This window comes from Chelonia mydas, chromosome 10 (assembly GCF_015237465.2).
Source record: "Chelonia mydas isolate rCheMyd1 chromosome 10, rCheMyd1.pri.v2, whole genome shotgun sequence".
Lineage (NCBI taxonomy): Eukaryota > Metazoa > Chordata > Testudines > Cheloniidae > Chelonia > Chelonia mydas.
In genome coordinates this window covers 26891670-26919428 of record NC_051250.2, presented here as the reverse complement: position 1 = coordinate 26919428, position 27759 = coordinate 26891670, and the positions used below count along the sequence as shown (strand labels likewise).

Below are 27759 nucleotides of genomic sequence, written 5' to 3'. Positions count from 1 at the left end.
GAAATCATTTTACAACTTCAGAAGGGAAGCAGAGCTACATGTTTTCTCTATGCAGTCTTTCACTTTATTAAATTAAACTTAAAGCTTTGAGCCTTTTGAAGAATTTGATCAAAACCTTCACATTTTTAACAGTCTAGTTTAAAATGTTTCTCAGAAATTTCCTTCCCTTCCAACTGATAAGTGGGTAGGGGGGGGGAATGTAGTACTTAGGTCGATATATGTTTTGTACAACTCTTGAACTTTGACCTCTAAGCTCTTAAACCTGAGAGGCTGGTTAAAGGAAAACAATTTGTAAAGGTATACAAGATAAATTAAAACAAATATGTTAATTTTAAGTACAGATTTTACTTGATTTTTAGATTACATTTTAAAAAGTACTTAAAATATAGATGCTAGTAAAGGCTTAAATCTAAGTCTCACTTAAAGAAAACTGGCAAAGCTATCAAATTTTATTTTCGTGAGGTAGAACCAGTCAAAGCATGGCAGTGGGGCGTATCGTCATTTTGTCATTGCATGTTCACTTGATGTTGCTAGTATGTCTGTAATGCTGTATCGGATTTGACAGATCCATCACATTAGCTCAGTGAATGGCTTGCTTGAATTAAGCCCAAGGGCAGATTTATTCACATTGATTGGCTATTGGTTTTGTGTTTATGACTTGATTGTTGCATCTCTGATCAGAATAAGAAAAATGTTCCTTTCTTGCATATTAACTTTAACAGCAAATATGTGTTTAAATATATATGGTGGTGTATGAAAGCTTTAAAAACAAGTAAGCCTTATCTGGAAGGCAAAATTATTTTCACTTGTACTGCTTGCTAACAATATAATACTTATTTAATTATAATTATGTGTGTGTTTATGAATGTGTATCTAGGTATTCATGTATACACACACTTCATCCTGACCCCCTCCCACACACACACACATGTAGTGAGGTAGTTTGCTCTGATATTTCAAAGTATTTATATATTGTCTAATTGAAATCTCACTCAAGTAAGTGGAAGAACTCCTACTGACTTCATTGGGGTTTGGATCAGACCCATAGACACTGGAAGCTGGATTTCCTTTCTATGTGTTATACAATTTGGAAAAATAAGAGATGATAGTAAGGTGTATAATAAAACATTTTACAGAAACAATACACTTTGTAGTGTAAAAAGACCTTTTTGTTTGTTTGGTTTTTGTGGTATATGTTCTTTGGACACATACAGAATTTTGTATAATAGCTGGAAATAGGAAACTTATACAGAGGTTGTATTTTAAGATAGTCTTATCAATTCAGTGCAAAATCCCAGTTATTCCAATTTTTTTATCTTTAAAATGACTGATTTATTTATTTTTGTCAAACTGGTAACATATATAGATACAGAAGTTAATAACTCTATCCAGCTGTTCTCTTTGATTAAGGAATTGACAATAGTACTTGATATTTTTAATCAATAATCCCAATAATAAAATACTTAGACATATAACGTTAACTGAAGACATGTTATCAAAGGCTCAAAAATCAAACCCAGGTTAAAAATTGAAAAAATACAACTGGTCGGCTTAGGTAGATTTAGGCAAATTGTTAAATATTTTAGGCTTTAAATATCTTTACATTTGTGAATACATAATGAAGAAAGACAGTGTCATCATTTCATTAAAATAATGTTCCTTTTTATTGGGAATTTCACCAATTGATATATAAAAATTAAGGATTTAATGGCATATAAAATATAATAGGACCTTGAGCCAAAGTTTAATTTACCATTAAAGAATTTTATAGAAAGATTGATATTTTAAATAGTTATAGTCAATATATTTAATAGGCACACTTTTTCATCAGATGCACGAGAAAGAATATTAATCCGTAGAAAGTGTATGTACTGTTATGAATTATACCTGATAGGACACGCACACAACTGCTGCAAATTACACCTGGTAGGACACGCACACAAATGCTACGAATTACACCTGGTAGGACACGCACATAAATGCTACAAATTACACCTGATAGGTCACGCACAGTTCGAACCTAGGCTGAGGCACATAAACAAAGTGCACAACTGCCAAGTTCCCAAAAAACACCAAGTTTATTACGCTCGAGCGTGGTGCCCCCGTGCTAGCCAGGAGGGGACCCCGAATACAGATTATACAAAGGTTATATACTTTTTAGCAAAGCATGTTGCCCTCGTGCATCGGAAACCTTAGCCAATAAACAAACCCTTTTCTTATCTACCACCTATCTCTGCTTGGTGCATTCCTCGTGCTAAACTAGTATGTTAATTACACAGCATGGTCCTAAAGCCATGCATCAGTAACTTTTATTATCAGGATGGGAGGCCCCACATCAAAGGCCAGGAGATAGGGAGTTTAGGGACTGACAAAGAACAGATACCGGGAGTCAAGGCAGGCTGGAGACAAGGAGGAGGATTTTCACAGGAATGCAGTATCTAAGAAACACTCCTCCTGGTGCATGATGTGCTTGCTTTTAGACAATGGTGGGCCCCAAACCAAAATGGAGTCACATGTGCTAACTTTTCCTTAACAGTACAAATTAATAAGGCTGGATAAATGAGTTAAAAAACCCAAACAAACCCAAGACATAGCATGAGTTTCACTTATCCTTCTAGTCCCAACTGGAATCTCCAAACCATTTTTTGAAGTTTGCCTATCTATACATGTTCACAAAGACAGAACAAGGAGTAATGGTCTCAAGTTGCAGTGGGGGAGGCTTAGGTTGGATATTAGGAAAAACTTTTTCACTAGGAGGGTGGTGAAGCACTGGAATGTGTTACCTAGGCAGGTGGTGGAATCTCCTTCGTTTGAGGTTTTTAAGGTCAGGCTTGACAAAGCCCTGGCTGGGATGATTTAGTTGGGGATTGGTTCTGCTTTGAACAAGGGGTTGGACTAGATGACCTCCTGAGGTACCTTCCAACCCTGATATTCTATGATTCTATAATATGCAATAATTAGAAGGATCCCAGGAAGTGGTAGGTGAAGATCAGTTATCCTATACTGATTAACATAGTTCGAGCATCTGTACAAGTGTGCTCACACTTTGAGATTGAGTTGAGTTATATTGGCAGCTTGACAGGAATCCAAAGACTGCATTCAAGTTTGCATAACATAGGCATAATGATATATAACACTTATGCAGTGCTTGTCATCTTTAAAGCACTTTTGAAACATTTAGGACTTAATACAGTGGGAGTTGGATCGGGCCCTTACTCATTCTGATAGCCATCTGTGGTAGCTAAATCTGGTTGGCTTACTTTCCCAGCAATGAAAAAAAAAATCAAGTCATTTATATTGCCACTAGAGAGCAAGAGCAGACTTGGACTTTTACACATTAGACTCCTAGGTCTGTATTTTCGCATCTATAGCTACATATTCCACATTTGGCACTCAGATTATACCTTGGGCACCGTTGGTTTAGATGGGAAATCTAGCTGTTACAGAACAATTTGGTGAAAGAATTAGGAGGAATGTGGACAATGAGTGCAAGAAAAAAAATAGGATTTATTTGGAAGAAAAGATTCAAGTGATAGAGCTAAAAATATGAATATGGAAAGTGAGAGAAATTAAATCTAGGGAGTTATCTGCAGAACAAATGATAGGAGTTTACAGAAGTAAGGCAACATTAATGAATTGCAAAATTATTCTGTAATAATTGGAACAGTGTGCAATCATTAAATTTTGCAGCTTTCCCCAAATAGATAAATAATACTCTATATCTTCATTTAGAAGCCATTCTCATTTAGCAGCCACCCCTTTCCCATGTAAACCACAAGGGAAAACAATTAAATTTCATACAGACTGGAGAGAACTAGTAGAATTACAAAGCTATATTTTACAGAGCTAATACTGATTTACAACTATGTTGCTCAAGTTTTACACAAGGTATACTGAAATCAGTGGAGTTACACTGGTGCAAAGCAGGAGTAATGTCGTGGTGAATCAGGTCCCCTTTGCCTGAAGCAGTGGTGTTCACCTGTTACAGGTATTGCACTTCAGAGGTTGCATCATCTGTATTGGCTACTAATCCCATGCTTTGCCATCTTTTGGGGAGGTGGGGGGGGGAAGCTATTCTTCAGTATCTATTCAATTTCTATTCTATGTTTTAAATTTAAAGATTAAGATTTAAAATATAGCCTGGCACTTAGCTTGGGGGGAAAGAAAGAGAAGAAATAAAAACTGAGAGAGAAGGTAGAGGAAAACTACAGCCAATATTTCCATACATGATTACCTGAAGTTGGGTGCGCAGGTCCGTATTTAGGCACCTAAATAGGTGTCCTGATTTGTAAAAGTGCTGAGCACCCAGTAGGTTCTACTGACTTCAGTGAGAGCTGCCAGGAGCTTGACACGTCTGGAAATCAGGCCACCTATTTAGGTGCCAGATATGGATTTAGGCACCCATTTTTAAAAAATCTTGGCCTACATCAGAAAATATTTTGAGTTGTAACTTTTGAGTCGTCTTGCTTCAGTTATTTCGGGTAGACACTTAGTGGTATATAGATGTGATCATGAATATATTCCCTCGGTACATTTTAGTGTTTTTTTCCCCTTTTTTAGCAAAGAGAAAAAAGTACTAAAATTTATATTTTAAGAAACAGTTACATATTTACCAAACACTTTATAATGTCTTCCTCTGAATTGTTACAGAATGTTGGAGGAATATGTAATTTTGTTTTTTAGATCTGTAATATTCACCAGACTGGGTAAATGTGGATTCAGGCAGTTATAAAACATAGACTCCCAACCCAACAGACCAAAACTGTTATTTGGTCTCTGCTTGTGCCACTGACATGCTGGACCATAACAGCGACTTTGGTCATGTCAAAGCCTAATTACACAGTTTTTAATTTTCAGATCATTGACTCAATAGACCACAAAAAAGTAGATTAAAACATGCCAAACAAGTATTGTGAACCTAAGTGCCTCAACCCTGACAGTTGTAAAAGCTGGGAAGGAATTTAGTATATTCGATAACGGGGAGAGAGAATAATGGAATGAGGAGCTAGGAGCACAGTATAGGGTGGAAATCAATGGCAATCCAGAGCAATTTGTGGGGAGGTGAAAACGTACTAAACGAGCATACTTAAAATGATATTATCCAGAGAAAGTGAACTTAAGAAAGTAGAAATTAACAATCTTATATTTATCTGTTGTAGCCGCTGTCATCTCAAAGGATCCCAAAGAACTTTATTACCTGTATATTCAGAGATAAATCTCTTCGCATAACTGAAATGCTGCCAGCTGTAGCATTTGGTAAACAGGCAGATAATCCGAGTACTGGACAACTTAGCAAAGGATGCCAAGGAATCTTTCACATACATACAGAATGTCATAGGACCTTCATTTTAAAGGTCTCATGCAAAGGCCCATCAACCTGTAGACCTTCATGAAATTCATTTGATCTGTCTTGGATGAGGGGTTGATTTGACCCGACAAAGAATTTAATATACAATATTTTGACCATTAATTTATCTCTTCCAACTGTAATGTAAAGTGATAAGTCAACCTGATGGCTATTATTGTGTGAACAAAGCTAATATCATAAAATAGGAAGTAAAAGTATGTTTTCAAACGAGTCAGAAGATAAAATACTTTGCAAGGAAGGCTTAATACTTATTAACAAGTGTTAAAGAGTTTGATATCACTTACCTCTGTACTAAAGAAGACTGGTAAAACAATATCATATATGAATCAGTGAGTAAATAAGTAAATGTCATGATATTATTGAGGGATAGTGATATTGCACTAAAGAATTAATATGAAATATGAGTAAATTATCATATATATATAAAGATGACATAAAATCCATTACAAATTTCAAAAATCAATTCTAGTCTATATTTTACATTAAAATGTTCACAGTGCTCAATAGACAAAGGGTCTGGTTCTCATTTACACTAAGGCCACTTTACACTGTTCTAGCAGTGCTCCAAAGAGCCCTTAAAAGGGGTGCAAATATATACTCACTTTAAGGCCCCTTTACGCTGATAAACCAATATAAAATAGCCTTGGTGTAAAGAGAATCAGGCTCAAAATTTTCAAATGTGGATGCTTAAATTTAGATACATAAGTGGCCTGATGTTCGCAGATGCTGGAGCAGCCACAACTCCTATTGACTTCAGTGGGAGTTGCAGACACTCAGCACTTCTGAAAATCAGGTCACTCATTTAGTTGTTCACATACAGACTGAGGTGCCCTATTTTAAGCACCCAAGTTTGAAAATATTTACCATAGTCAAAATACAAAAGAATTAGTGTATAATCCTGCTCCTATTGAAGACGGACCAAGTTGCTGGTGTTTATTCTTAAAGCACTACTCCTTAGTCCTTTAATACCATTAACATAATTTTGGATATACTTCTGCACATGCACAGAAATCCCACTGATATATTAAGTAAAATATTACTTTGACTGTGGGTCAAAAATATGTAAGTGTCAAAAAATAAAGCATGTTTACAGAAACTTTGGTGAGAGAATAGTTATAGAAATTTCAGCAATTGTTAATTTAAGCTAATTCTGTCCAAATTCTGGCAAAATCTTTCAAATTTAAATTGGGATGGCCAGTTTCCCATATGGCTGCACCATATTCTCACTGCTCTTGAGAATTCACATTTCAGCAACTTGGCAAAAGACAATTTTTTCCCCCTCTTGCCACAATTTTTTTGTTGCAAGTGAATGGTGCTTTTAGTAGTGAAAATCTCTCCTTTCTGGGCCAGTGGTGGCGTTAGTCACCTGTAACCCATGCAATTACAGGGACTTGTGAGGCAGCAAGAGGCTGCCGGAAAGTCAGATCCAGCATGCTGGGAGTCAGCTGCTCAATCCTGCTCAGTGCTGCCCAGGGCTCAAAATGCTGGGCTCTACACAGTGTGACCTCACCCGCTCCCGTGGGACAAACACCGCCACTATTAGGGCTGAAATTGAAGCATTCCTGCCTGGTTCACATTCACAAAATTGTGTGACAGGGCATCACCTGAAGGGACATCTCTTGGCTCCACTGTGTCTCCTCTACTCTCCCTGGTGCTTGGCTCCTGCTGGAACCATAATGCGTTGACTAGATCCCCTCTGCAGCTGTTCAGTACCAGCCACTGAGAGGACCTAGACAGAAGTAATACAGAGGCATTAATTTGATTGCTTCACTTGGCAAGAAGAGGGGCTCTTCTTTCAGCATGAGGCAATACTCTCCACATACTACATTATTACAGTACTGGATTTTGGTGCAGAAATCCAAAGACAGGGCCTCCACCCCTTCTAGCCTCACTTCAAAATCTACAGAAGGTCATCCCCCAGGAGAGGAGGAATGGCAGCAAATTTGGGTGACATTCCTTTACTTCCAGACTGAAAGTGGGAGATCCAGGTGCAGAACATCATGACAGTTTTCACATTTGAATATTTGTGGAACAAAAACAGTCACTTGCTATGTCCCCCTACCCCATCTTAGTCACATTTGTCAGTTAGGTTTGACAGTGAACTGCTTGGGTAAAAACTGTCTGGTACGAACGAGATTAGTATGATAGTAAAGATTTTCCCAGTGTAATTCAATTCACCCAACTTTTTTGGCAGTTTTGTTGAAGCTGGATACCACTGGATGAATACAAGCGAGGAAAAGATCTGTTTTGTTTATAATATACTTTGACTTCATTTAAGAGAGTATTTGATTTCTGGGTATATCTGTAAAGTTGTTAAGTTGTCTCCATGTATTGTGATTTAAATGCTACAAGTATGATAATGGACTTTGATCTTATAGTTACTGGAAATATAAAACAAGATAATAGCAAAGTCAGCCTTCTTACAACACATATTAAACTAAATGCCAACATGTTGCAGTCCTTTAATAGCCTTGATACTGAAATTCAGGAATTCAGGAGAAGGAAGAGGCGGGGAGTCTTTATAAAAAGATTTTACCTTTCTCTGTAAGTTATTGTTAAGAATGCTATTCAGCCAGCCAACCATCAGTCTGGTTGGAATTCTCCCTAACAAACAAACAAACAAAACCCTGAAAGATTTAGAGCATGTAGAAAACCTAAAGTGTTTAAAATAATTTTATTTAGAAATGTATACATTTCACATCACACTTATGGGCTGACATTGCCCTGATACGGAGGGCCATATCCTCAGCTGGAGTAAATTGGTGTCATTCCATTAAAGTCATTAGCTTCAAAGGAGCTGCATCAATTTACAACAGCTGAGAAACTGGTCCATAAAACCTAAATGCTGGCCTTTTATATTAGTAAATCCCTTGCTGCTTTTACCAGAGATGGGCTGCTAATGACAGATAGGCTAATACTTCCCACTGTAATTTCTGCTCAATACTGTATTTGTTTCAGTTCTAATCTGCTATGTATTGTTGCTATGCACTGTTTCCAACAGTTGCCATGTTACATTCAGAGGTGGCTGCACTTCACTGGCAAGGAAAGTGATTCCTATATAGTTTATAAAGTCAGTGACTAAAGTTCAAGAGCTGCTGTGAGATTGAGCCCCATTTGTTACACAGTTCTAATGGTTTATGTTTATACATTTTTCTTTTATGCTTGGTATTTCATAGGGCTGTTGTAATTTTTTGTGTGTGTGCCCACAGTCCTTGAAGCCTTTAAACCCTTCCTGTCTTCTACAGAGGCTTCTGACTATTTTACAGAATCTCACTCTCACCAGACAGAGTTTACCCTGGTAGAACAGGAAGGATTGCAAGGTTCTAGGAGTGTTGGGTTAATTTTTCGTGCACGTTAAAGATTTCTTTTTAATGTAATGCTACATACTAAATCTAACAGATTCCATTACAAACCCTACAAAGTAACATCAAGGGCCAAATTGTGGCCTGGCCTAGGCATATAAGAGAAGGCAGGGCACATACAACCCTTCGTGGCCACACAGAGTTTTAAGCAGGGTCGTATGTGCCCTAGCTGCCTCTCTGCTACAGACTTGCAGAGAGAGAGAGAGGGATTGCACACACATAACCCCCTAACAGAGAGATGGGCAAAGATTTGTGTAGCTGAACTGTCACCGGGGTAGTAATCTACTATTAGGAAGGGCCAGTAGCAAATTACCACTAAAAAAGCAATGGAGGAACAGACAAGGAAAGGTGCCTGAAATAGAATTCTTTCTCTGGGGTGGTGAAGCTAATCCAACTCTTACACAGGGCAGATTGCATAGGCAAAATCTAGCCTGAAAATGGGGTGGATTAAGGTCAAATGGCACCTCGATCCACCAAATCATGAAGGTACCTGAGACTCTTGCTCCCAACCTGCTAGCCTCCTGCATCCCAGACAGTGCCTTCTATGCAGATCTCTTCCTTCCCCAAAATGAGCTGTTGCCTGTCACTTCTGAACCCTCAGTCTTCCTCCTAAAAGGAGACCAAATGCTGTTTACACCAACAAAGGGCTAGCTGGCAGCGGTTTTAGCTTTGCACTACATCATCACCTACTCTGCAGTAATCTTCTGCTGTCTGATCCCCATTTTACCTTAATCTGCCACTTGATTTGGGAGATATGCTGAAGTTGTACTTGTGCGTAATTATATGTAACTAAGCAGCAGAGCATGGTGAATGGTGTAAAAATGTTTCCAGAAACCTTCATTCACATTTTTAAATGAAGGGACACTTCCTTCCTGCAGCACATTGTGGGATTCTAAAGCTCCAGGATTGTATCAAAAAAATCAGAATGGAATTTCTGTGGCTATGCTCACACTCTTTGGTGTTTGGAGTCTGCGCAATGTCTAGTGAACAAGATTCCTGGCATGAATGTTTGAGAGGACTGAGAATTTTAAGAGACCATTGGTAAATTTGGCAGAAAACAGATTTTAAATTCATAAGTGTACTTGTCCTGGAAACCTGATTCTAATACCTAACTTCATCTTTATTCAAAGAACAGAAAGATACCATGTGGAATATGTGTCCACTCAAAGCTAATCAACACCATTTGAATCTCAATTATTGCACACTCAAAAGAAAAAAAATCTGAAGACAAAAACTTATTTATACATCTAGGAAAATTGCAGCATGGTCGTAGACAATTTGTGAGTAGAAAGAGAGGCAAAAAATCAAATAAATTATTAATTACAAATGGTTGACCTGGCTCTACTAAATATCACATTTTTAAAAAACACTCTAATTATAGTATTAACATACATGTAGCTTCTGAATTTAGCACTATGTGCTGTAAACTAATTTGACTATATTTTGTAAATATAATTTCAAGACACTTACCAAGTTACTAACCAGGCACTGTGGAGGGCTAATTAATATTGAAAATGGGTATAGCTCAGCTTTTTGGGGAGTGTAGTCTGAGGAAAATGTGTGTATGGAACATCTCAGTCCCCTTAATCAACTACCTTTTTGGTACTGTGAGAATAGGAATAGTTGGGCTGTGGAATAGGAATTTCTGTAGCATATTCTTTGAGATCTAATTGATGTGAACAAATCATAGTTGCCCATAGAATCCACAGTGAAGTGTAGTCCGAGTACACACACTCATATCATGTCAATCATCATCATAACTCCCATAACTGCATTGGTCGTTGGGGCACCATCATTGATGAGCAATCAATGTCAATAGTTAGCACAAAGAGAAGAATAAATTTATATGTAAAATCCCAGCTAGCTTCCTAAAAAAGGTCTGATGGAGGGAGGAAAAAGTCAGAACGAGATAGAAAAACACAGGAAAAAATTGAAAATGAGAAAATCAGAAGCAGGTGTTTTTTCCATTTTGTAACTTGGAGATGGATTTTTATTAAGTTTAAATACGTATTCTGAAAAGAACTCTTTTTTCACCGTTCACCTCTTCTGGGTTTCAGATATTAACAGGATGCATATTGTTTGATGCTTTAGGGTCTGTGAGTTTTATAAAGTAAAATGTATGAACCAGATTGTATCCCCTAGATCTACGTCGAGCGTGCCCTCTGCCCTGCAGGCAGCTGCTTCCCATTGAAGCTCCACTGCTCAAAACTGGTGGGTGTAGCTCAGATGTGGACATTGCAGCTCGGGCTCTCAAGCCTACCTGACATGTTGGGTCTGAGCTCTGGAGACTCGCCCAAGACTCTGCTACAGCTGCAATGTCCACACTGCTGTTTTTAGAGCTCTAGCTCAAGGTGAGCTAGCTGAAGTCTTGTCTTTTTGGGGTGGGAAGCTCGCTCCCAGATACAGTGTAGAGATATTGTGAGAGCCCTGTGTCAGTACTACTGGAATGAGAGAAATAAAATCTATAGAACGCTTCATTTATATGAGAGGTTATGACATTTTGCGGTTATTGATTGCTTTGCCTCTCATCTGCTATTTAGTCTCTTTAATCTTACCAAAACTGCACTAGCCAACTCAAAATACAATACGTAAGGAAATGCATATAATCCACTGAAGATACTGTAGTACTTGCACAGTGGCCCGTTGACCAGCTTCGGGAATTCAGGAACCTCAAGTATACTTCACGCCTGAAAACATCCAAATTTAATAGTAACATTATTTGCTGAAGACCATGTTTTATAAAAACTTAGTCCAGTTTCAGTTAGGAAATATATTCTTCACTTCTGCTTTCAACTTTGTATTAAACTGTTATATAGTATAGCTAGGTCCTGCCTGTGACGGGTTGGCCCCCACTTAAGGTGCCACCTGATGTAGAGAGATACCACTGAGCCCTCTGATGTGCAGCCTTTTGCTCGTCAGTTTGCATCTGTTTTAAACAGTTGTCAGGTTAAGTTTAGAATTGGGCTACTTTTAGGTACCTGGTGAAGTGAATTCTGTAAATGGTTTGTCATCCTTTCTGGTATTTAGCACTATATCTACAATAAATGTAAGTAGCAAGAGGCTCTAATTACAGAGTTCAGATTTTCAGACCTACTTTTGGGTTTACACTTTTAACCAGCACCCATATTTCCTCCCTGCCTCACCCCATCAAAAGAAAAAAAGGTTCTTGGGGCAGTTAGATTTGGGGTCCTAGTTTGGCTCATCCTTACATGTAAATCATTGGATTATTAATGATGACCGACAACCATTCCTAAGGCAGTGTAAGCCCCAACATATTGGAGGGGCATGTATTAATCTCTCCAAATGAAAAAGGGAATTGAGCAGAGGAATAGGTGGAATCCTTCCCCCTCCCCATCCTGTGGACCACCGTTGATGCCATTCTGTGACAAATATTGCAGCCACAATTTACTGTCTCCTACTGTCCCCATGCAAAGATGTGAGGGTTGGCTGGTGGATTTGCTAGCCAAGACCTCTCCCCTCCATTTCTCCCTTAGATGGAACTCTCACAGAGCAGACCTTAGTGGCACTCAAAGAGGAGAGACCCCCTTTCAGTGGCTCTCCACAACTTACCCACAGTGGTGGTTCTTTGTCATCTCAGATACTCATACAGAGAGTAAGGTTTAGACTCTAATGATTGTCAGAAACAGTTTTTATTGCATCCAGACACAATTGACCTGATTCTCAGTTACACTAATGTCCCTTTACATCAGTCTGGCAGCATAAATGAGGCAAGGAAGGAAAAGTCCTGAGCCTACTCATTATGCAGAGGTTCACCCTTGTGGGTATAGAACTGATGCAAGAGCTCTATATCAGTTCTGCTCCCAGCCCCCAGTGGAGGGTACATGTCCGGCCAGCCCGCTGCTGCTCTTTTTCCCAGCACCCTTTAGGGGGTTATAGGAAGCAGAACATAAGCTGCTTTAATTTACTTTGGGGCATGAAGAGCCCCAAAATAAGGTGAGCAAAAAAGTAGCTTAAAGCCACCTTTGCTTCCCTCTCCCTGTTTCTGCCACAAACACAGGAATGGAGTAACTGAAAATCAGGCCCTGTACATTTAAATTACCCACTTTACCTTAAAATATCTTTATTACTTATGTTATTCTTTCAGTTTTTCTTTCTGTCTTAGTTGATCTCCTGTAGCCCTTTCTAGGGCTCTTAAATGTTGTTTAAATAAAATAAGATATTTTAGGACTTCAGTATAAATTTTCTGTTTGTCTTGAAATACAAAACATTTAGAGATACAGATGGAAGCCTATTTTTAATTGATAGTAGACAAACATTAAGGAGAAAATTTTGCATCCAGTGGCAGAATTTGGCCTTAATAATGGAGCAGAACTTCTTGTATAATCAAGTTTTAATTTTGGAGCATACTCTAGTATTCCTTGGATTGTCTAACAATATATTAAGGTCATTTTCAAATTGAATATATTTTATGTAATTAAAGCTTTTGAAGTATGGAGCAATTCTAATTAAAATGTAGTGCACTGCAGTGCAAAGTCACGTGGTGAACATTTAAAAACTAAAATCCATCATAAAGTCCTATAATTTCTTACCATATTCATGTTATGAGTTCTTTAAACCCAGTTCACTTTGTTTATTTAGCTGTTAAAACTGATGTTTTATTATAAACCTATACTACTTAAAAATCTATACTACTAGACTGAGATTAGTCTTGTAAGTGAAGTTGTGGAAGCCCAAATCATAATTAAAGTTGGATATTATACTGAAGGGAGGAATCCTGCATTTGCAGAGGAATGGATTAGATTAATAGGCCTTTTCTATCTCTAATTTCAATTATTATGGTGTATTCTAAATAGATATTGTGTATGTGCACTTTGTTGCCTGATTCTTACTTGCCTTATTCAGGTAAGAAGTCAAGTTGAAATCTGTAGGATTGCTCCCATAAGTCAGGTGAACAGAATTTTGCCCAAAGTGAATAACCAGACTTCCTGCAGAAGGCACATGTGACACATCGTGCCATGTCAAAAGGGCCAAGTCTGATTATCAACTCTTTTTTTAGGTATATGTATCTTGTGAAATATAAAGTAGTAAAGCCATTAGGAAAGTATAGACAGTGACTACAAAAGACATTAAGATCATCAAATTACTAGGCAAATGACTGGAATCATTAGCAACAACATCTAATTATTCATAATAAATTGAATTTGGCTGTTGAGTGCTCTAGCGGCTACATTTACTTCCCCATAAAGAAAATAATGTGAGTACTTTAATTCTCACATCAACTGGTTTTACATTGACCAATACCTTAGTTTGAAAAATGATTTATGGATTTCTAAAATAAAATATAAAAAAGCAAAGTGCAAGGAGAAATTGTGCCTTCCAGTGAACACTGTGGGCATGTAACAGGGGCTGTACATGGCGGATATTTAAAGGTTCTCTCTCTCTTTTTTTTTTTCTTTTTCTTTTAAACTCTTTGTAGCCACAGTTCCATTCAGGGACTTTGAAGACTTTTTAAAAAATGTCTTGCTGAAAGCTGGGAAAAATTGGGAAGTATTAGTACAATCTGTAGACACTTTAAGCAACACATCATTTGTAGTAATTGGTTAAATAAAGGGAGAAACAGGAATGATTGTTTTTAGTTTGTTCCAGAAAGCAGTTAAAGCAGTAAATTATTCCTATAGATACATCCGTGCTTTGTCATCTGAGGATGTCTTATTCTTGAGACAGAGTGACATAAAAGCAGTTGGGCTGGATGGAGTCTGTGATTCCTCTCCTGAGAAAGGGACTTTCTCAGCCAGCCACAAAATCTTAAACCAGCACTATGTGGCTGCTTTCTAGAAGAAAATATCATTTTTTAGAATAGGGAACAACTTTATAGCTGCATAGGAAAGGAGATAAAGGAGTTCCTATGGACCAACAGCTATGAAGTCTACTTTACCTTGGATGGGGTCTTTGTTAGGCAGACATTTAAATCCTTCTGCATGGATCAATATTACCATATAAGACATGTTGGAAGTAGATATGGTAAAAACTTGCATTATATATGAAACACAGTATAGCTATATGTTCACAATATTTCTAATTCCTTTAGGCTTAGATGTCAACTCATTATTGCAGTACACAGGATAAATATCACTAGATTGTTAAATTACTGTAAATAAAGAATAAATAACAAAATTACCGCCCCATACCGGTAATTCAAGACAATAGAAATTAGAGGTGGAAATGTGCCATTTGATCATTATGTCCACCTATCTGAAAGTACAGGATATAATATCCCTAATGGAAGGCATGGCCAATATTAAACTGATACTTCACTTGATTTTAACCAAAAAGTATGACTATTTGTATAAATTATAGGGTTCTGTGCACCTTATCAAAAGCTGAACATTTTAATTACAGTGTTCACAGGACTTTAAACAAGAGTTTCAATTTTTTTTAACGTATTAGGGATTAAGTAATAGAGAGAAGGTTTTGGTCTTTTAGCGTTCACTCCTGAAAGGTGCTGTGCATGCTCCTGTGGTGTTATGCCCCTCAACATCCACAGATTTCCATAGGAGCTGAGGGTATGTAGCACGTAACAGGAAGTGTGCTGACCTTGCAGGATTAATCCCATACTGCAGAGTTAATACCAGTTGGATCTAGCTCCTCAGCTGTTAATTTGTGCATAAAAGCTGTGAGATATTCCAGCTTGTGCAACTGCACAGGATTTTGGGGTACAGAAGCTGGATGGAGTTTGAATGAATCAGGATCTAAGTGCAAAAATTTGGGGTCAGATTCTTGGTTATGCTTGCACAGCTCCAAATGAAGTTAGACAGCACTATGTACATCACTAAAAGGGCATAAACTGATAATATTGCAAGTCCTTAATTAGATCATTCATGGAATATACAGTGGCCCAAATCCAGATCACCTTGCTGACTGTGAGCCTTCAAGTGTGACAATAACATAAGTAAAGGGAGCAGGTTTTGTGTCAGAATGAAGTTTTCTGTATTTCGAACATTTTAAAGTGTATTTTGCATTTTTAAAAATATATTATCTGGTAGAAAAAAGAATTTTGCAAGAGAAGGCTTATATCAAATCAATAATTTCTTGAATTAACAATATTCAGTATTGTGCAGCAAACATATGCCAATGCTCAAATGACAGTATATAAGAATATACTATGTCATAAATTCTCTTTTGGAAATGGCAGAAAATGCATTTTCTGTTTCAGCATCATATTAGAAATTTAAAAGCCAAAAATATTTTACTTTCAATATTCTCCTTTAAGTTCTACTACGTCAATTACATTTTTTCTGTAAAATATAGGATTTTTTACATTTTGCATTTAATACCCTTTAGTGTATACATTAATATAAATATAGTTTGATTTTTTTAAACTTTATAAATATATTTTAGCATGACATATTTGTAACGCTAAACGTAAAGCTTCCAGTGCAAGCGTTTGTACATAGTCCATATTCAGATGTCACCATTATTTCATTTAAAAGATCCCAGCATGTCTACCTCATGATCCTTATAAACTATATAGTACTGAAATACGTCAACACGTTTTTTTTGCTACGTTCATTAAAATTAAGCACCCTTACCCTACCCCATCTGTAAACATCAAGTCAATTGGCAGCTAGCACATTTCCCAGTCAGCAAGCAGTATTGTGAATTTTATCTTCTCTTGCAGAAATCAATTCGTCTTCGTTGCAGCAGATGAAATTTCTTGTAACACCTCTGCAGGTAACAATCATTGATACTTCTTGATGCATCCATCCAGGTCTCAATATCCTTTTTCACATGCTGCAGTTAATCATTAGAGAAAGCTTAGTAAAGTCCATAATATAAATCTTTGGAATAGTTTCACTAAGTTATAGCTTGAAACCTTTAGGCTTTGCCATATAAAAGACATTAGGTTATTTTGCTGACTTTGATGTTTTATTTCCAGTTTCAATATTGTGTGATCCAGAAAAGTAAGAATATATTGAAGCTTCATACATTTACTGTACAGTATGACCAAATTGTTACGAAAAATTCCCCAAACAGAAATAAAGATAGGATTAAAGGCATAGACACCTGTAAGTGCTATCGATTTACCACTTTTCTGAATGACTCTTTGGGGGCAAATGGTGCCCACAAAGATAGTACAGACCCCAAAGCACATCGAAGTCTGTATCTGCGGATAGGATAGTGAGAAAGAAGATCTGTATATCATCAGAGCATCACCCTAAGCAAAGGCCCTCTGTTTCTTTGCTAATATAACATTGTGTTATAAGGACCTGCGTACAGAGGAATAAGCATTGTTTTTATAAGATATTTGCAAAAAGTAATCTTATAAATATACAGATTATACCAAGGGAAATCCTCTCTGTTACATAATGTAGTTTGAAATAGTCTGAATCTTTATACAGATAAGGATAGAATTATTTTGCTACCTAAGGTGAAGCTCTGCGCAGAAGCCAAAATAAATAGTAATAACATTGGGCCATATTCTGCCATTGATTTTTAAGCAAAAATCTTATTGATTTAATGGGAATTCTGCATGCAAAATGATTGAAGGATATGCGGTCTAAAACAAAATGTTGGAATTAAAACACTGATTTATAGGATATCCTATTAACATCAGTAGCAGCAAGTGAAAGGTGAAGACTGTACACTTTAAAACATTCTGATCTATATTCAAATACGTCAAGAACCTTCCGTTTGTGTCAATGAAAATTATATATAGTAAGATCAACATATACTGACGTTTGTAATGTTGTATGCAATTTACATGTTTCTTAAAGGTGATCTGAAAAGTTCTTCTTTTAACACAAACTGTTTAGAATCCTAAATTAGTAGCAGTGTGTATTTAACTTTATAAATTGAAAATTGCATCATATTTGAAAAGACAGTATTAGAAACTCATTTGCTTGGTCAGACCCTGAGTTCAGGATTCAGCAACATCTAAATGCACAGGATTAGCCTTCCTCTCTCCTGCTCTGCTCCAGGTTGTAATGAGCTTATCAGTTCTAGCAGGTTTCGTTAAGAAAAAAGTTCTTTTAATAAACTTTGTTTTCAAAGACATATACTTACGATTTTAATTATAGTCCTGGATCTTTAGCTGTCCATTGGCCCTGCAGGCAATTTCCTATCCTGCAATTCCATGGAATAAGAATGAGTTTCTGTAATAAAAGGACTTCCTTCCTTCCTGCAGGACTGGCGGAATTGTAAATGTCCAGGACTGTACAAATATGCATTACGTCACTGCTTTGGAATCTTATGGTATGGGCCAAACTCTGCCAGTGACTTCAGTGTATTGCACAGGTGTAACTGAGGACGGAAATTGGGTCTTTGTATCTATTTACAAAAGCTTTTAGTTTCAACTTAGATTGCCTGCATTGTATGGTTTTAGAAATAAGTTTTTGGTTAGATACAATTTTAAGAATGATAGCTAAATCAATAAACAGCTGACTGTAGATGCTTTTTTTGTTATGTGATCTGAGTGAATGAGCTTTAACTAGCTAATGAGAGGCCTGATCTTGCATTCCTTGAACAAATAAATCTTACATTAGAGTCCAAAGGAGTTCTGGGTGTGCAAGGAATTCACACTCAGGTCCACAATCACAGGTTTTATAATGTAAATTGCTAAAAGTTTGTTGATTTAAATCACTAGTTTTCATGACAAGTTCATCAGTGTTGTTGATTTTTAAATCTCAGAATTGAAATACAATAGGCAAAGCTGCACTTTAAATAATAAGGTTATGCCTCCTGCGCTTGATTTAGGTCAGACCTTCAAAATCAGTAAATCTAGTGTTCAGTGAATTAATGAAGTAATTTTTGAATTATTTTATTAAGACACGTAAATTCTTTCCATCGTATTCTAAACTGTCCTGTAGTGCTGTTTGTTCTTGTTAAACTGCAACCTGAGTAACTTTATACACATGATTAGTCCAACTGAACTTAGTGACATTACTCGTGTTTTTGTAGGATTGGGTTATACTGAATGTACTGATAGTATATAAAACCCTGTTCAAAATATGGAATTTGTGTGTATGTCTTTATCTCATCCCCCTGCAAATGGTGTGTGTGTGTGAGAATAATAATATAACTAATCAGGAAAACAACTGTTAAAGTTTCAACAGATTGAAGGGAGGGTTTGGGTGATCTCCCTGCCTATAGTGAAGGCTGCTTAATCATTCCTGCCAGAGATAACTTAACCCTGAAGTACATAAGATTTCTTCTGAAGAGTGATTATTTTACTTGTAGAATGAAGCAGATTGCACTATATCAAGTATTTATAATAAATGAGCTTGGAGAAAGCTCTCCAAGAATGTGTGTTGTACAGGAGCTTTTGTAAAATTCTCACACATAGTGCCTTCAACAGATGTTGGCTTGCCAAGTGGTTTTTCTGTCTTCCTTGGTTATGGTTAAAATGAGACACTAAGAATGAATGTAGAGTGTTGTGAGCTCATATCAAACATAGATATCTCTGGCAGGAGGATCCTTCCCTAGGACTTTTTAATATCTGACACTTGATGAAATCCAGTGCTTTCAAAGGCCAAAAAAATTGCTCTTCAGAACAAATGTTATATGCTTCAGGGCTAGGTCATCTTCGGCAGGAATCATTAAACAACGTGTGGAAAGTAAATTAGATCAGAGGAAGGGAAGCTGTCCTGACCCTCCATTCAGCTGATTATGACATTTTAACAAGAATCTCCAAAGAACCCTCTCCAGCACATTTCTGGAAATGGGCATACAAGGGCAGAATTCATCCCGAGATGCAGAGGCATTTGGCATCTCACAGCATCAAACTCCATGGGAGGGTAGAACGTGGCTCTGAATGTTTTGTGGCTCAAAATTTGTAGTTGTAAATACATGTTGATGGCAAAACAGTATTTTTGTAGTAATGTTAGTATATTTGAATTATTTTCCCAAAGCAGAATTTAAATCTTTACTTCAGGTTTTATAATATCAAAATGCAGGTTCCCTGAAGAAAGGTGCTTGCTGGGACACACATTTTGCTTTTTATAGTCTTGTGTAATAAATGGATACTCTGACTATTCTAGATTTAGACCTCTTTTCCTGTCATTTTTAACTTCTTGCGACTCTGCCATACAAGAACAACAAAATCCAGTGTGCTTGCATAGTTGATACTGTTTCCCTCAGGAGCATGTGTGCTCTCTGTTTATGGTTTAGGTGCAAGAGAGACCTGGGCAAAGTTTATTATATGAACCTGCTTTCTAACTGAAATGTGGTACAAGTGGATATAACATCTTTTTTTCAACTCACGACTTTATTCATTTCCCGTCTTCAATCATAGTTATCCCCCCTCCCCAAGGAAATAAATGAATGAATAAATGAATGTAACATACCAGTGTATGTCTTAGCTTTAGAAATATACGGCCTTAGATAAAATTATGAGCCAAGTACTTTGGTGAAACAAAGTCTCCCCAAAAAGATGACAAAAATTCTGATTGCTTTAATTTCTAACATTGCAAAACTATGCTATTTTTATCTCTTGGCTTATCGATGAAGAGTCAGGCACCCAACAATGTTGTAAATGGTTTGAGTGGAATGTATAGTTTTTTAAATCATCTTGATTGCCAGGTTTGCAAAGTTCCCAAATACTGCCATTGATCTGTGCAGTTTTCTGGCACCAGTGCAAGTTTTATGCATGGAGCACTAGCAAGATATGGTAGACAGCTATTTCAAAGTGAATATTTTCATCAGTACATAGATGTGGCTGAGATGCCTGTATGCTGAACCTTCAACATGATACATAGCTAATCATATCTGGACAAATTCTTCCCTCAGACAACTCACTGCCTTACTCTGAGATAAAGGGGAGAGATACTGGCCAGATATGGAAGTTTAAAAGGAATTACCAAGAATTACATATACAAATAATTTAAATCATTTTCAAAAGTGAAAGAATACAGTTTGAGATACTGGCGTCAGCTTTATTTAGATCACAGTGTGAAGACATATAAGTTTACTTTTGAGAATTCCTTTGTGCTGCCCAAGGAGTTGACTTCATTTCATGCAGCCATTTGGCAGAGCACTTTGAACTAGATACCTTTCTTATTATATTTTCCTCTCCCACTAACCTTGTAAAACCATAGATGAAGGATAGCTGGAGTACCTGAATGTCTTCTGCTAGTACCATATTTAATTTTAATGTCTGTGTTGCTTTTCCCTGTGAAAAATGACAAATCTTGAGGTTCGTGCTTTGCAAAGGGTAGGAAATGCTGTACTAATGCAAACAATTAAATTTCCTCAATAAATTCAGGTATCCCTTATGTTGGCACTTTAAACATCCTTTTACTGCTGCTGTAAATAGCTGTGTATGGCTTATATGGAACTTTATTTGTTACAGCTCCTGGTAGTTGTTGTTATAAGATGTGCAACCCTGGGATCAGTTGATAAAATCAGTAAACACTTGGATTATCCTCTGTTTTTCTGTAGTGAAGTCTGATTAATCCTTCTATCTCACCCAGTGAAAACACTGGCAGCCCTTGTTGGCATCTTTGTCATTATCTCTTTGACAGCTTGCCTTCCTTGTGCTTACAGTTCTAGGTCAGTTCACATGGCTAGTCAAATGTGACAACATGACAAGATTAAGTAAAGCTGGGGTTCTGTGATTTGTAAATGGAGGATTTGCAATCTGAAGCTCTTTTGATAACAAAAAAGTGAATAATCTATGTTTCTACTGATCTCAACAGGTGTGTCTGTGTGTGTCAATGCATTCTTTGCACTATGGTCTTAGAGAAATGCAACTATGGCTTAATATATCCAGAAACCAATTCTGTGATATGATGAAAATATGGGACTTGGCGATGCCATTTCTGGGGTCTGTGTATACATTATGGTTTACACACACATGTGCAGTAGACAAAGAACAAATGGCAAAATCTGTATGTTGTTACACTCATTACACTTCAAAAACTGAATTTAAAAGAGCAGTATTGTATCCTGCAAAGTTTAAGAGTAAATAAAAATGCAGACTTCAGAAAAAGTTTTGTTGTCAAGTACACTGTACAGTATGCTAGAAAACAACCTGTTAAATACTTACAATATAATAATAATAATAATTAATAAATTAATAATCCAAAAATGCTTTGCAGACTAAAGTAAGAATCATTCATTTCCCATGGATGGCAGCCACTTTTCAGGTGGAACATGGTATTTACTATGCCCCAATATCTCCACGCAACAATTTTTATTAGGAGAATTAGTATCAGCATAACGAGAAAATAACTATCCTGGTAGAAACTATAAGGAGGAATGTAGGTAGGCAGGATGTAATTATCAAGTTAGAATTTGACTTAGACATTAGGTTAACACCCTTGATTTTACATCTGAAATAAAATCCTTGAGCAGCACCCAGATGCTAGCACCATGCTGAGGCACTAATTCACTTATGACTAAGAGGGGAGAGTATCACCTATGGTATCACCAATACCACATCTTGTAGCATCTGGGTATTTCTGCAATCAAAATATTGACCAATCCTATTTAGCTGACCAGATCTGCCAAGGTGGCATCCCAGTGTCAGGTGTCTGCAGGTATATAACAAGCTACAGAAAGGGTTGAGGGGGATTTTCACTTTTAAGTTCCTTCAGTGCTGGACAGTAATGGGAATAGGTGATGACACCCCTCACCAGGCAGGAGAAAAACTGGTGCTGTCAATCAAAAATTCTTTTTACTAACAAGACTAACAACAAACAAATGCCTCCACTCCATGAGTTTCCCACAATTGGGATGAAAGGTATCAGTAAATAAAAACCCACACAAAATAGAACCCCCACAGGTGCTAAGGAAATGACAAACTCATGTAAAACAGGCCACAAAGGCTTGGTTCTCTGTTACTTGATGAATTTTAGAAAGATCATTACGGGTAAAAGTAATACCATTGTAAATTCCCCCTGACGGACAAGAAAGCAATGGAGGAGGAAATAAAGAACACACACAGGGCTGTTCCTAAGTAAAGGCAAGAGTCATAACTATTCCCACACAAATATCCCAGCAAAGGCTTTATGTCCTATGGAAGATGAACAAAATCTTTCTGTGGAATTCTCCACTAAGTCTGCAATCAAAGGAACTTTTATTAGAAAATATATATTGCTTGCACTATACAAGAAAATTTATATACCTGTTATGTATTAATGAATTAGTACCGACAAGTGCTGGGCATTTTAGAGCCAAGGAGAAAGAAAAGGTTGAGGCCTGAAGGAGATCTCACGTTCTAAATTAGGACTCATGTCTAGAGCGTCCAGAATCACTCCCCAAAGCCTGTAAGGCAGCTAGCTATCCAGCCTTTACCATATTGAAATGCAAACTCCATAGCTCAAAATCAGACCTTGTGTCAGTAGGTTAATTATTGAGAACCTTGGTGTTTCACCTTCTTATGTTAAGTCTGAATTTGTTTCCTTATCTCTCTTTAAGTTCCTGGGAAATCAGAAATACTGAAGATCACTATTCAGCATTTCAAGTTATGAATGTTGCTGTGCTAGATGGAGGAAATTGTTTATGACAATCTCCTCCTGGAAATGCCATCTTATTGTCCCATCCAGGGGTTGGGTGCTGGCCCCTTCCCTCCAGCTCTCTGAAAGAACAGCTTTACTAGAGCCATGCTACCAGGGATTGTCCCAGCCACAGCTGCCCCAGAACCTTCAGTGAATGTGGAGGGTTCCACAGAAAATTTTTAATATCATTAGAGATGATCTCAGCTGTATTAGCTTTTCTGGCTAATACTTTATAGCAGAGGTTCTCAAATTTCATAGCACCGCAAACCCCTTCTGACAACAAAAATTACTACATGACCGCAGGAGGGGGGAAGTGAAGCCTGAGCCCGGCCTCCCGAGGTGATGAGGGGGCCAAAGCCAAACCTCATCACTCTGAGCCGGGGGTGGGGGCGGGGGAGACAAAGCCCAAGGGCTTCAGCACCAGACAGGCCTGTAACCTGCGCTCCGCCACCCAGGGCTGAAGCCCAAGGCAGTGGGGATCAGGCTTTGGCCCCAGGCACCTACTAGTCTAAGCCAGCTCTGGCAACCCCATTAAAATGGGGTCGCAACCCACTTTGGGGTCCCAACCCACAGTTTGAGAACTGCTGCTATATAGGACTAGTATACATTCCCAAGACTGCCAAGTTTCCATCCCTCCACAATGCAAACCTGTAAACTACTCTCTGTGGTGCAGGGCAGAAATCCATATCCAGAGGGTCCCCTTACACACTTTTCTTATGGGGTGATCTGGGCCTTTGATATAATAAAGGTGAATAAAGGTGGAAGATTGTAGAATTCTTTAAACGTTCAAGACCAAAGAAAATGACTGAAAGTAAATTTAAAAAAATCTTAAGTGTGTCATCTTGTGTGGAGGGACTACTCTAGAATATGCACTAAAACTTTGTGAATAAATATACGTAAACAGAGTGCATACTGCTGCATAGTGCAGATCCACCAGCTGAGAGGTGAACAAAGAATCTGGCTGTGCTTTGTGTGCCAGGTGCACTACAAAAGGACTCTTTTCCTTTTTGCTATTTAAAAGTATAATTAACAAGCATGACTTAACATGGGATGTAACAGGATATTCTACTGCAAGTATGTTACTTGTGAACCTTACCATATCATGAAATAAGGAGGTGAAACATGAGTAGCTGCTTTATATTATCACTCAGTATCTTTGTTTTCTTAAAAAATGTTAGGTGTTGGGCGGGAAATAAAGGCCTGACACCAGCCCCATGGTGACTTCTTAAAGTCTGTCATGGTGATCCAAGGGACCAGTAGATTGGCTGATGTGACCGATCATTGCAACCATTTATAGGGAGAGAGGCAGGTCACCATTGCAACTAAGCCTTCCTTTTCTCTGGCCACTGAAACTTGCCTGCCTCTACTCTAATAATATCACTATTACAACTCTGGCTCCTTCTGCCCCATAAAAACATAAGAATGACCATACTGGGTCAGACCAAAGGTCCATCTAGCCCAGTATCCTATCTTCTGACAGTGGCCAATGCCATATGCCCCAGAGGGAATGAACAGAACAGGTAATCATCAAGTGATCCATCCCCTGTCGCTCATTCCCAGCTTCTGGCAAACAGAGGTCATGGATACCATTTCTGCCCATCCTGGCTAATAGCCATTGATAGACCTATGCTCTATGAATTTACGTAGTTCTTTTTTGAACCCTGTTATAGTCTTGGCTTTCGCAATATCCTCTGGCAAGGAGTTCCACAGGTTGACTGTGCATTGTTTGAAAAAATACTTACTTTTGTTTGTTTTAAACTTGCTGCCTATTAAAAGCTTCCCTGCTGACCGTCAAGATCAGATAGTCAATGAAGAGATCAGGATTCTGCTTTACATGGCACCAATTGGTTGGGATGTTTCCCTGGCATCACTTTTTGTAGTCCTGCTCCCCCTTCCACTGGTGAGCACCAGGGTTATGGTGAAGCTCTAGAGACAGAAGTCACTGCTTATTTTGTTGTACCTTCTGCTGCCTAGGCAACCCTGTCTATTCAGTTGATAAGGGTAACATTATCTATTTCTAAAATTACATTAGGTTAGTGCTTTATTGTCAAATAGCAATCAACACACGGAATTTAAGCAATTTAAAGTTACACTGGGTCCAAGCTCTAGTAGCTGCAAGACCAAGGGAACAATGATTGTAAGGTCAGATAGTCCATTAACCGTTACAGCTAATAAAAATGCTTTATATAGTGGAAACATTAGAATTATTAGCTTTCCAGTGATACAAGTAATCTGTTTCTAGCCCTGGCAAATTACAAGAGATTGGACTATAAAATTACATCTTTCTGATTGCTGTCTTTCCCATCTGAATCTTTACTTTATTTTAGCCAACACACGTTTAAAAACTGCTAAAGCTCAAAACTTGTACTTTATACTATTTGGGTTAATAGCCATTTTCAAAACAGTTACAAAATATTCTAGTAATTTCTAATCTATGGGTTACTAAACAAATGTCCAAATTGAAAAAAAATGGGAGAACAAAAATAGTAATCAGAAGGAGATGACTTTAAATTTCATTGTCTCGTGACTGTTGAAATGGATCTTTAATGGCTCACAGTGTGGCAGATTATTACTAGAGCCAGTGAAAATTTGGATTCAATTTGCTCAATGCAGAGCAATTTACGTCACCCCAGCAATGACCTGCCAAGGAAAGAAGTCTTTGGGACAGACCGGTAGAAATATTTTCATGATCAATACTTTTTTTCCTGAATATTTGTTTTGGATCAGTGATGAGAGAAAATCAGATTCCTGAATTTAGTTTTATTTAATACATTCCTTTTACACTGCTCAGATTGTTCTAGCAAGGAAAAGTGTGTTAATTGTCTTTGTACTATAGATTGTGAATTTCCCCCTGATACTTTTGTTATTAAACCTAATAGTGTATATTATTAAACAGTTTTCAAATGATACTAAGTCGCCATTTAGGATCAGAGCCCCATTCCCGGAGTTAGGCGCATAGGGAAAATATGGTCTCTGCACCAAAGAGTTTACAATCTAAAAAGATTATAAAAAAACTAGGAGTGGAGTAAGGGATACATTCCTCCGTTTTTAGCGACTTCAGACATATCTACACAAAATGTAAAAAATGACACCTTGAAGCTATCATAGCCAATTGTTTATATTTGTGAACAATGTTCATATGCAAGTATCATTTAGTCATTTTAAATTAAAAAAAAAACAAACTCTCTCTTCAGCAGTTAACAACAGATTCACTTTTTCAACAGTATTTGAGCAATTTTAAAACATAGTGAGTTCTTACCACACAAGGTAATCGATCCTGAAGTCAGTTTTTACTCCATTATTACTCCGGCTGTACTCTGACAAATTCCCATTGAATTAAATGAGTGTTTTGCTGTAAGGAGTGAGTGATATGTAAGGATTTCAGGATCCAGCTCCATGTGAATATTTACAGCGATGTTCTAAACTAGGATGGTGAGCTTTATTTTAAAATTTCCTATAATTCTACCATTGTTATGCAGAGCCAGCAGTAGTTGCAATGTTGTGTGCCGCCAGCACTTTGTCAGCTATGTTTTTTAACCACCATGTTATCTATGTGTGAAAAATGTTGGCACATCCCTTACATTGGTGTTCCCACTACTTGTGCACCAATGGGAAATTATAATAAAATGTCCATCGTAAACATAGCCCTTGAGACAACAATTTCTAATTCTTTATGACGGGTACCTATAGTTGGTATTGACACAGTGATTTAACAATTTGTAATATATACTGTTCTTTGTGAAATCATTTTGACTATTAAACCATTCGAAATAGGTTTTCCTTTTTAAAAAAAAATTAAATGTATGCCCTAGTGTATCATTTACCTACAGTGATTGTTTCCAGTGTAAATTATAAAAGAGCATTAAAATAATACTAATTTTAATGAAAAATAAGCATGCTGACAAAATTGTGGCTGACTGAATGAATAAAAGACTGGATCACTTGGTGACTGCCCTGCTTACTGGTTTCCAATTTGACAATATGCCTTAAATCCTTGGCCCCATTTTCAGAATGGAATCTGAATCTGCTAACCTTGTGAGCTTCTAAATTTTCGTGTCATGCAAGGGCGTGTTTACAAATTAGCATTTAAAAAGAAGACTACTTGCTTGAAGTTTAAGCTGACACTGTTCCTTTTCCTCTGTGGAAATGAAATTTATAAATCATAATAAAACCATCATATTCTGAAGGTAGAGGTCACCCTGAGGAGAGAAAACTCTATTCATCACAAAGGAATTTCAATGCATTTTCCCCAGATAATATCTGAGCATGGGTTTTCTCTCCTTTGGAAATGTATTCCTCCATGGTAGTGACTTTGTTTCTTCGTAAAGACTTATCCAGTAGTTTGCAAAATTGAGAAATTATCTTTTTTATTTTAAAGGAAAACGTGTTCTGTTTTATGCTTGATTTGGAAAAACTCCTTGTTCCCAAATGCTGTGTATATACTTTTAAACTAAAGAAGTGGGAGGGTTTGTTTTGTTTTTAACATGCACTCTTCTGATAGAGTGGGATTTCATGTTCCTATAAATCCTTTTGGCGCCTAAAACTGTCAGTTGAGGTGTTTGTTATTTTCACA

At 37.3% G+C, this 27759-nt stretch overlaps 1 protein-coding gene across 36 annotated transcripts in view; it reads left to right on the top strand.

Moving 5' to 3' along the window:
• Positions 1–27759, top strand: part of RBFOX1 (RNA binding fox-1 homolog 1) — a 2389987-nt gene that overhangs the window by 2356337 nt on the left and 5891 nt on the right. For 10 of the 36 annotated variants that reach the window (XM_037911681.2, XM_037911683.2, XM_043523265.1 and 7 more), the window contains one exon: positions 16370–16422. The exons of the other annotated variants lie outside the window; for them this stretch is intronic. In XM_037911681.2, the coding sequence (XP_037767609.1) occupies positions 16370–16422 (53 nt within the window). The remainder of the gene's footprint in view (positions 1–16369; positions 16423–27759) is intronic. 36 annotated transcript variants of the gene reach the window in all.